General features: G+C 44.8%; 1 protein-coding gene across 2 annotated transcripts in view; it reads right to left on the bottom strand.

Annotated features, from left to right (window-relative positions):
• The window catches only part of LOC110173990 (cytochrome P450 2J2-like), a 12,168-nt gene extending 1,908 nt beyond the window's left edge, over window positions 1-10,260 (bottom strand). Inside the window, exons 1-6 of one of the 2 annotated variants that reach the window (XM_055164488.1) lie at window positions 10,189-10,260; window positions 8,234-8,396; window positions 7,558-7,707; window positions 6,895-7,055; window positions 6,171-6,347; window positions 5,773-5,911 (exon numbers count right to left, since the gene is read on the bottom strand). In XM_055164488.1, coding sequence (XP_055020463.1) covers window positions 5,773-5,911; window positions 6,171-6,347; window positions 6,895-7,055; window positions 7,558-7,707; window positions 8,234-8,345 — 739 coding nt within the window. In that variant the 5' untranslated portion in view covers window positions 8,346-8,396; window positions 10,189-10,260. Of the gene's footprint in view, window positions 1-5,772; window positions 5,912-6,170; window positions 6,348-6,894; window positions 7,056-7,557; window positions 7,708-8,233; window positions 8,397-9,902; window positions 10,144-10,188 lie in introns of those variants that run through there. The other variant, XM_055164487.1, reaches the window with a different exon arrangement.
• Between the last annotated feature and the right edge of the window lie 428 nt (window positions 10,261-10,688).

Here is a 10,688-nt window from a genome sequence, read left to right on the forward strand (position 1 = left end):
AAAGTTCCTAAGGTTAGTTACTATCTTGCCATCTTCATCCTGTATTCCACTTATGCGCTGAGCTGTCTGTTTTGATTTAAGTTGACTGGTCAGAAGTTTATCAGCTTCATTCATACCACTTTCATCATACTTCATTCATACCACATTCATACCACTTTCATTTATCAGCTTCATTTATGCCACTTTTGTGTTAATCTGTACAATGAATATTCTGCCTTCTGAGTGAAGAGTTTATTTCATACTACTGCATTCACTATTTTATTTAAGATCATATTATTAGGATTCCTCCTGTATTCCTTCTCCAAATATTTAATATCAGCTTCATACTTATTTACTTTAAGCTGTTTATCTCGTTTTATAATTGATGCTCTTTGTATAAAAATGCCTCTGATCAATGCCTTGAATCCATCCCAGATGTAACCTTGTTGTGTTGTTCCTTTGTTCATTTTGAAATAGGAAATGATTTGATCTTTAAGATATAATAAGAAATCCTCTTTGTCTAATACACTAATATTCATTCATCAAGCTATATCCTTTTCTCTTCTCGACTCTGATGAAATACATAGCTCAATTGGAGCGTGGGCTGTCATACCTATTGTGCCTATGTTACAATTATTTATGCAGGTAAAAAAGTAGTCTATACGGGAGAAAACATTGTTTGAAAAAAAAGTATAGTCTCTCTCAGACTGGAACATTGTAGAAAATTATGGATCTTCCCCATTAGGTGCATAGGTATTGCTCAAAATATTTTTTTGATTTGATCATATCAGCCAAAATAATAATAGTCCTACCATCTTTATCTTTATATCCTTTCTGTATTTTAACATTTAATTTTTGAGAATAATATAGCCACACCTCTTTTTCTGATTTAAAGTGTTGTGGACAGTGTATCCAGTAAATCTAAATATGTCTTTTTTTAGGAGGTGTGTTTCCAGGTTCATTATGACATCAGCCTTCATCAGCTTCAAATAATTCAATACTTTATGCCTTCCCCTCCTTGAACCGTCACCTTATCGTGGTGGAGGGGTTTGAGTGCCCGAATGATCCCGGGAGCTATGTTGTCGGGGGCTTCATGCCCCTGGTAGGGTCACCCAAGGCAAACAGGACCGGGGGGATGGGTCAGACGAAGAACGGTTCAGAAGCCCTGTATGACAAGTGTACCAACGAGGCCAGTTACGTCGCCTGGATTGGCGTCACCGGGGCCCCACCTTGGAGCCAGGCCTGGGGTGGGAGCTCGCCAGCGAGCGTCTGGTGGCCGGGCCTTCCCTCAAGAGGCCCGACCGGGCTCAGCCCGAAGGAGTGACATGGGGCCGTCTTCACGTGGGTCCACCACCTGCGGGAGGATCCATATTGGGCCGGTGCAGAGAGATCTGGGCAGCAGTCGACGGCGGGGGCTCTGGGGGACATGGAATGTCACCTCGCTGGGGGGGAAGGAGCCTGAGCTTGTGTGGGAGGTTGAGCGTTACCGACTAGATATAGTCGGCCTCACCTCCACGCACAGTTTGGGCTCTGGAACCCAACTCCTTGAGAGGGGCTGGACTCTCCATTTCTCTGGCGTTGGCCATGGGGAGCGGCGGCGAGCTGGTGTGGGCCTGCTCATTGCCCCACAGCTCAGCCGCTGTGTGTTGGAGTTCACCCCGGTGAACGAGAGGGTCAGGGACAGGTCTCTCACTGTGGTGTCGGCCTACGGGCCGAACAGCAGTGCAAAGTACCCGGCCTTCTTGGAGTCCTTGGGAGGGGTACTAGACAGTGCACTGACCGGGGACTCCGTTGTTCTCCTGGGGGACTTCAACGCCCACGTGGGCAACGACAGTGACACTTGGAGAGGGGTGATTGGGAGGAACGGCCTCCCTGATCTGAACCCGAGCGGTGTTTTGTTATTGGACTTCTGTGCTAGTCACAATTTGTCCATAATGAACACCATGTTCGAGCACAAGAGTGTCCATAAGTGCACGTGGCACCAGGACACCCTAGGCCGGAGGTCGATGATCGACTTTGTAGTCGTGTCATCTGACCTCCGGCCACGTGTCTTGGACACTCGGGTGAAGAGAGGGGCTGAGCTGTCAACTGATCACCACCTGGTTGTGAGTTGGGTGGCGGAAAGACCTGGCAGGCCCAAGCGTGTAGTGAGGGTCTGCTGGGAACATCTGGCGGAGCCCTCCGTCAGAGGGACTTTCAACTCGCACCTCCGGGAGGACTTCTCCCGGATTCTGGGGGAGGCTGGAGATATGGAGTCCGAGTGGGCTTCATTCTCGGCCTCTATTGTCGATGCGGCTGCTCGGAGCTGTGGGCGTAAGGTCTGTGGTGCCTGTCGCGGCGGCAATCCCCAAACCCGGTGGTGGACACCGGAAGTAAGGGATGCCATCAAGCTGAAGAAGGAGTCCTATCGGGCCTTGCTGGCTCGGGGGACTCCTGAGGCAGCTGATGGGTACCGGCGGGCCAAGCGTGCTGCAGCCCGTGCGGTTGCAGAGGCAAAAACTCGGAGCTGGGAGGAGTTCGGGGAGGCCATGGAGGAGGACTATCGGACGGCCTCGAAGAGATTCTGGCAAACCGTCCGGCGCCTCAGGAGGGGGAAGCAGTTCTTCACCAACACTGTTTACAGTGCGGGGGGAGAGCTGTTGACCTCGACTGGGGACGTTGTCCGGCGGTGGAAGGAATACTTTGAGGATCTCCTCCATCCCACCGTCATGTCTTCCAAGGAGGAAGCCGAGGCTGGGGACTTGGAGACGGACTCATCCATCACCCTGGCTGAAGTCACTGAGGTGGTTGGAAAGCTCCTTGGTGGCAAGGCTCCGGGGTTGGATGAGATCCGTCCTGAGTACCTTAAGTCTCTGGATGTTGTGGGGCTGTCTTAGCTGACACGCCTCTTCAACATCGCGTGGCGGTCGGGACAGTACCTCTGGACTGGCAAACCGGGGTTTTGGTCCCTCTGTATAAGAAGGGGGACCGGAGGGTGTGTTCCAACTATAGGGGGATCACACTCCTCAGCCTTCTCGGTAAGGTCTATGCCAGGGTACTGGAGAGGAGAATCCGGCCAATAGTCGAACCTCGGATCCAGGAGGAGCAGTGTGGTTTTCGTCCTGGCCGTGGAACACTGGACCAGTTCTACACTCTCCATAGGGTGCTCGAGGGTTCATGGGAGTTTGCCCAACCGGTCCACATGTGCTTTGTGGATCTGGAGAAGGCATTCGACCATGTCCCTTGTGGTGTCCTGTGGGGGGTGCTCTGGGAGTATGGGGTCCGGGGCCCTTTGCTAAGGGCTGTCCGGTCCCTGTATGACCGGAGCAGGAGCTGTGTTCGCATTGCCGGCAATAAGTCAGATCTGTTCCCGGTGCATGTTGGACTCCGCCAGGGCTGCCCTTTGTCACCGGTTCTGTTCATTGTATTTATGGACAGAATTTCTAGGCAGAGTCAGGGGCCGGAGGGGGGGCCGGTTTGGGGACCACAGGATTTCATCCCTGCTGTTTGCGGACAATGTTGTCCTGTTGGCTTCATCGAACCAGGACCTACAATGTGCACTGGGGCGGTTTGCAGCCGAGTGTGAAGCGGCTGGGATGAAGATCAGCTCTTCTAAGTCTGAGGCCATGGTTCTCAACCGGAAAAAGGTGGCTTGGCCTCTCCGGGTGGGTGGAGAGTCCCTGCCTCAAGTGGAGAAGTTCAAGTATCTCGGGGTCTTGTTCATGAGTGATTGGAGGACGGAAAGTGAGATTGACAGGCGGATTAGTGCAGCTTCGGCAGTGATGCGGTCGCTGTATTGGACCGTTGTGGTGAAGAGGGAGCTGAGCCAAAAGGCGAAGCTCTCGATTTACCGGTCAGTCTTCATTCCTACTCTCACCTATGGTCATGAGCTCTGGGTAGTGACCGAAAGGACGAGATCGCGGATACAAGCGCTCGAAATGAGTTTCCTCCGCAGGGTGGCTGGGCGCTCCCTTAGAGATAGGGTGAGGAGCTCAGTCACACGGGAGGAGCTCGGAGTAGAGCCGCTGCTCCTCCACGTCGAGAGGAGCCAGTTGAAGTGGCTCGGGCATCTGTTCCGGATGCCTCCTGGGCGCCTCCCTCGGGAGGTGTTCTGGGCATGTCCCACCGGGAGGAGGCCCCGGGGAAGACCCAGGACACGCTGGGGGACTATGTCTCTCGGCTGGCCTGGGAACGCCTCGGGGTTCCCCAAGAGGAGCTGGAGGACGTGTCTGGGGTGAGGGAAGTCTGGGAGTCCCTGCTTAGGCTGCTGCCCCCGCGACCCGGCCCCGGATAAGCGGACGAAAATGGATGGATGGACTTTATGCCTTTTGACATGTGATCCTGTACCATTAACATTCCAAGATATGAACTTTATTACCTTGTTTGGCATTTTATTCTAGGTTTTATTAAATTACTGTGACTGACTCCTATGAAATGCATATTAAGAACCCTCCTACACTAAAATATATTGACTGGCCTGGTGTTCCCTTCCCATTAGAATTTGCCCTCTTAAACTACCAGTCCCATAATTCCTGTGAAGTGTTTTCTTTAGCAGTGTAGCTCCCTCAGCTTTAAATACACAGTTCAGAATATCCTTCATACACTCCATCTCATTTTGCCCATCCCTTGGCCCTCTGATCCTCTTAAGCCCAATTTATGGTCATGCGTCAAGTCGTCTGCATCACGACACAGAGACTTTGTGACATCATGAACCCCCCCAGAGTGTCTGCGTCAACCGACATGCACTTCCAAAATTTTCCAACTACATGTCGAACCAATGCAGACAGCAAAAAGAAGTGACGCAGACAATAAGGTCTGTGATTGGTTCTCTCTACATCCGCTCTACATACATTTCTGGTACTCTGCATTCCCACTTCATTTTGTATACACGAACACCAGTTTTAAATCCTACCCTCCTAACGTTGTGGTGGTGAATTACTTCGCAGTGCATAGACCTCAATGCAGATCCATAAATCAAAAAACGACGACAAGACGATGGTGGCAGTGTGCGTTGAGTCGATGCAGAACTATAACTCGGTCTTTAGCCATAAGTTGTTGTTCCTCCTGCTGTAGTTTTCATGGTACTCAACTCGAGTCTGAAGCTGATACGATCTTGCCCATACTCTTTACTTGACTAGTCAGGATTTTGTTGTCATCTTTGAGTCATGAGTTTCGATTTTCAGCCTCAGACACTCTGATTCCCAGTTTGTCTACTTTCGTGGTTTAGAGTCATTCAGTCCTTGATCATTGCCACATCGGCTTCCACGTATTTCTTCCTGTACATCCTGCTGTATCATGCAGCACACTTCACACAGAAAGTTTATACTTTCACTTGAGTTCGCTCGGCAAATCCTCACTATCGCTCTTGTGAGACATACCGTTGCCGCCACAACTGTGTCTTCTAGATTGTTAGATTTGCAAATCTTGGTAGCATCCATTGAATCAATGGTGGTGTGAGGTGGGGTAGCCGATAGACCTTGAGTGTTCTTAGTTTTCTGCAAACTTTTCCTAGGCATTGGTGCTTCTCTTTTTCAACAGAATCACTTTAAAAATATATAGACTGTTTCAGCGAGGCAAATTTGAACAAAATTGCTAAGGTGTTTCTACCTATTCAGTGCGCTGCAGCCACCCACATCATCACTGGAAGTAATACTCCCTCTTTAAGAAAGGACAACTTCAATGATAGAAAGGCTGTGCAGGAGAATACAGAATTGTTCAAAATAAGGAGTGAACAAAACACAATTGTGACTGAGTTTCTATATTTGATCTAATAATATGCAGCTCTGAGTAACAAGTTTAAGATATCAAACCCACCTTGAATGTGGGGGTGGTAAGTCATAAACAGCAATGCCCAAGTCAGTGTTGTTGTGGTGGTCTCTGTGCCAGCAACAAACAAATCCATGGCAGAAATACATAAATTCTTCAGATCAAACCCAGCCTCTTTGTCTTTTTTCTACGAATGAAATGCACAGCATAAAGTATTACTTCATTATAGGCAATGTTATTATAAGAAATGTAAATAGTAGACCAAAGTTCTTTAAAGATTAAATAATTTTGATGTGTCAAGCATTGAAATTTAGAGATAAGGTAGCATTTTGTTAACAATGATCCAGATTTAGTCATTTAATGAAAAATGATTAACAAAACCACCTCTTAGACACTTCACCTTCCGAACCCTCTTCACATGTGGGTGGAGCTGACAGCTCACCTACCTCAGCTATTTCTGAGAGGAAGCAGTCGATATAGTCTCGTGGGTTGGATGGGTCGTGGGTTTCTCTGTGTTTGTCAATCTTAACTTGAACGTAGTTGATTATGTTTTGACTCAGAGTGAACATTTTTTGGTGAGGTCCAGGGAGCCTCTTCATCAGCCAGGGGGCGATATTGTAGAGCTACAAGGAGAAGTACAAGTGTGATTGTGTACTTATTGTGTAATTATTATTGTTGTAACATTTTACACTTAAGATAACATTTATATATACTATATAATAAAAATAGTTAAGGACAACAAAGGCACCTTATTTTTTTGTTTAAAAGGGGGTGGTGGAGCCATTACGATAAAGGGGGCTCTAGCACTGTGAAAGATGAAAGGTAGAGCAGATTGTGTGGTTTTGACCGTGGTCATGGTTTTTCATTTCAACCATACCAACGATAAGTTTCACATATTTTTGGTTGCCATGGATTGGCATATCCTGCCGGAGTTTGGGCTTGTTCCTTTTTTTTTTTTCAGTAACCTTAAAGCACCCATCCATTACATCCAAGACAAAACATGTTAATATATGTTGTTTTAGGTGAGTATAGAATTTTCATAACAATAAAAGGTAACATAGTGATCTGTGATGTTATGTGTTAGCATGTAATACTCCACAGACGTAAAATAACCCCTTTTTAAACTGGAGAGTCACATGAAAAATGAATGAATGAAGATTGAAAACTGACCTGGGCCCACACACTGCCCTGTGCTTCCACAAGCTCTGTGAAATCAATCAAAATCCTCTGATGCTCCTTGTTGTTGTACTCCAAACGTTCCCCAAACACCAAACAGCAGATGATATTTGACGCAGCCTTGTTTAAAATTATGCGAGGGTTAAAAGGTTCACCTGTAACAAAGAAAGACAAATAAACATTAAACAAAGCAATGGCCATTTTAAGTTTACCTTGGAATAGGGTGAGAGTCAGAAAAAAATATTTCCTGTGTGTGTTTTCTCTGTATCATTACTTATAAAGGCCCAGAACTGAAAAGAGAAGATCCTTGAAGCTCTAAGAGTTTGATTGAGTGATTATTGTCACAACATAGATTATTACAGACTGTTGTCATACTTTGATGAGCATTTACACAAGACAGTGGCAGAAAATGACTTCTTTTCTTTATCACTTAAGGAAAAACAACACAACAAAACACCAACTCTACGCATGACAGTCCATCTGTCCCACAATCAGGGAATAATTTATCCGTAATTTACCCTTTAAAAGACTATAAAACTGCATAATTGTACACATCTCCACTCACTCCAAGTGATGTATTGCACAACACAGTATACTGAAAGGTTTATTTATTTTCCAAATGAAATAAACTATATATATATATATAACTAATTGTACCTTTCTGTTGCTCTAAAGCCTCTGCCAGATACTGGCACTCCTGTTGAATGGCAGGTTCCAGTGACTTTTTGCCCAGACCAAAGTTTCTGAGAGTGTGAAGAGCAAACCGCCTCTGCTGCTTCCATAAGTAGCCATTGGACAACACAAGACCTGCATGAATATGCAAAAACATTATAAAAGATGGTAATCAGATGGTAAGTAATCAGCGGTGGAAGGTAACAAAGTACAAAAGTGAAAGTACAAGTGTCTTTCCACTACAGTACATTTTTTAACTGAACTGAAAAGTAAAAAGTACTTTTCTTTATGGTTTGAGACCTGCTGAAATAGACTTATTTTTAGCACATTTAATTTTAGCTTCAGTCCAAACTTTGAGCAGCCCAAATACACAAAAAACAGAAATCTATTGAATCACTTAAAATCAGCTAAAATCTTTAACAAAATCTCTACATTTCATCTTTTAATTGTTCTGAATCTCTGCTAAATACCTTTTACTCTTTAAGTACATTTTTAAGCAGGTACATTAAAACTTTTAGCCAAGTAGATTTTCTCATGTGATACTTTCACTTTAACTTGAACAAATGCCCCTGTATTTGTACTTTTACTTCAGTAATAATATTGAGTACTTCATGCACCACTGAAAGTAATACAATATGTAAACCTTAACCTTAAAACACACCTGAATTCCCAGTCAGGTCATCAAAAATAGGTACGGTGGGCCGGTCGATATAGTCCTCTCCTCTGACCGCCAGAGCCTCTTTCACCAGTTTGTATCCGTTTATGACAACCATGTTCCCCCCAAACAAGCGAATGCTGAAAATGTTCCCATACTTCTTTGCAAGCTGTGTAAGCAGAGGACACTGCATTTAGCATTGATTCCAAGTACCACAACTAACTCAGGAACAAAACAAAACAAAACAGAATTTACTCGAGACCATATCACACTAAGACAGGATTTTTTTTTTTACAGTTTTGTATGGTCATTGGTCACCAATCAAAGCGTATTTTTGCTAATGCATCATTATTCAAATGTTGTCTATTACATAGGGTGACCATATTTCCGTATTTCCGTTAGTCCTGGTTTAGTCTTGGTTCAGTCCGTGGCGTAGGCAGCGCAAAAGTTTGATATAATCTCGGGTTAACGGGCAGGTGCGGTCCTGTACTGCGCGGGTGCGGTGTTGTACTGGGGGTCTCCAAAAATGGACCCGTGCGGGACTCTGCACTGTCGGCTCCATTATGGAATAAATGAATCTTCAGTTTGTTACATAAAGAAGGAAGAAAATAACACAAGGACGACAGCAGCAATAAGTTTTAAGAAGGAAGTAAAAAGGGTTGCACCTGTCCTGTCTGAGAAAAGTGTATAAAGTTTGTGCTGAGGGGTTTTACAGCCTTAACACAGATAGAATAATTGTAAAATATAAAGTTGACGACTTCGCGGATTTCACCTATCGCGGGTTATTTTTAGAACGTAACCCCCGCGATAAACGAGGGAACACTGTACTCTCACCTCGCAACCTGTGCAAATGGACTCACACTTGTCCCGACCGGGACGGAAAACGGAGAATTTCTTGTACAAGTCATTGTTAATGCGCATTTTGTGCTTCGGTATGTTGCAGACTGACCAACTGTTTGTGTTTGCTCACTCCTTCTGAGTCACAGACGCTACGAGAGACGCTCAGTTGAATGAGCGGTACTGAAAACCCGGACATTTGCATCACTTTATAAAAAAAACAAAACAACGGATGCCCCGGACATGACGCAAAATACGGACATGTCCGGGGAAAAACGGACGTTTGGTTCTGGTGAAGATCAGGTTAAATAAGATGAGAACCCATGCATTGCTCATAACACTCCAAGAGAAACCACAGAAGAACTGGTACCAGAACAGAAGGTTCACTATTACACAGCTGTGCAGCTTCTCCGGAACTAAAGAAGCTGCGAAATGGCTTCATTCAAAAAACTTTTGCCTAACTGAGAGAATAGAATCCTTCATGGAGGAATTACACAGACGCTGCTGTGGAGATTATTTCTAAATTGTGAGGCCATAATCCCAGATGGGGGCAAGAGCCACATTTTCTTATTTACAATATTGTACTCTGCCATGAAATAAAAGGTAAAAGCACAAATATTGAACCTAATAAGGTGCAGTATGTTACTTTGGAGTGGTTGCCGCTTGCTGTTCGCCTATGTCATTAAATGTTTTTATATCAGTGGAGACTAATTTAACAAATTACACGTCAGATTGTAGAAGAAACACACGTTATAAAACCTATTACGATGCTGCGTCACGTTTCAGGGTTAGAAAGTGTTTGGAGTCTGGGATGTGCCTATGCACCCTTTGGCTGTACCTGTGCGAAATCCAGGTGAATCGTTGAAAGTCTAATGCGAGCTATGTCGCCAATAAAAGGAATCGGCCATGGTCCAGGAGGATAGTCTTCAGGCCGCCAGTGTTTGACAATATCAGCAAAAAGGGCAAAAAGAAACAGAAATATCAAAATGCTCCTATAATCTAACCACTCCAGCCCGAGCACCTGGTACAATGCCTCCATCTCTGAGTGTCGTTTCAATTCTGTGGACGACTGCTTCCCAAACAGACCAAACACAGATTACACAGATGTATTTAACTGCACTCACCTACTCCCTCACGGCAGCAGGACTTTGACATCATCTTTTGTCCTGGAGAGAATAAAGGGAGTTTTCTTCAACCTGAAAAAAAAAAAAAAAAAAAAATGCAAAGTCATCATAGGCAACTAAAACATTAACCTTTGCAGCTTATCTGTGGTCTGATTGTTTTAGTGTTGTGCCCTGTAGGAGGTAAGGTTAAAGAGATAGCTACTCCACTAATATAGAGGTTTCAGCCATAGACTGTGTGGTTGCAGCAGTAGGAGCTTAGTAATTAAGGTATGTACTAGTATGAGGTCTACTATAGTAATGATTTTATTTATTTGGTTTATTTAGCAGGGACAGTGTACATTAATCAACATTTCTGTAAATGTACTAGAACTAGCCAGAGAGGCTGCTTCTGCAGTTCCTGGACAGATAAAGTAAACATAATCAACCTAAAAACAACAAAAATAACAGAATTATGCAAAACAGAGCATAATTTTATTTCACCTTTGATAATTTCTCTAGAT

The sequence above is a fragment of the Boleophthalmus pectinirostris genome, unplaced genomic scaffold (assembly GCF_026225935.1).
Source record: "Boleophthalmus pectinirostris isolate CB_2022bp ecotype Guang Dong unplaced genomic scaffold, ASM2622593v1 HiC_scaffold_7, whole genome shotgun sequence".
Taxonomy (NCBI): Eukaryota; Metazoa; Chordata; class Actinopteri; order Gobiiformes; family Gobiidae; genus Boleophthalmus; species Boleophthalmus pectinirostris.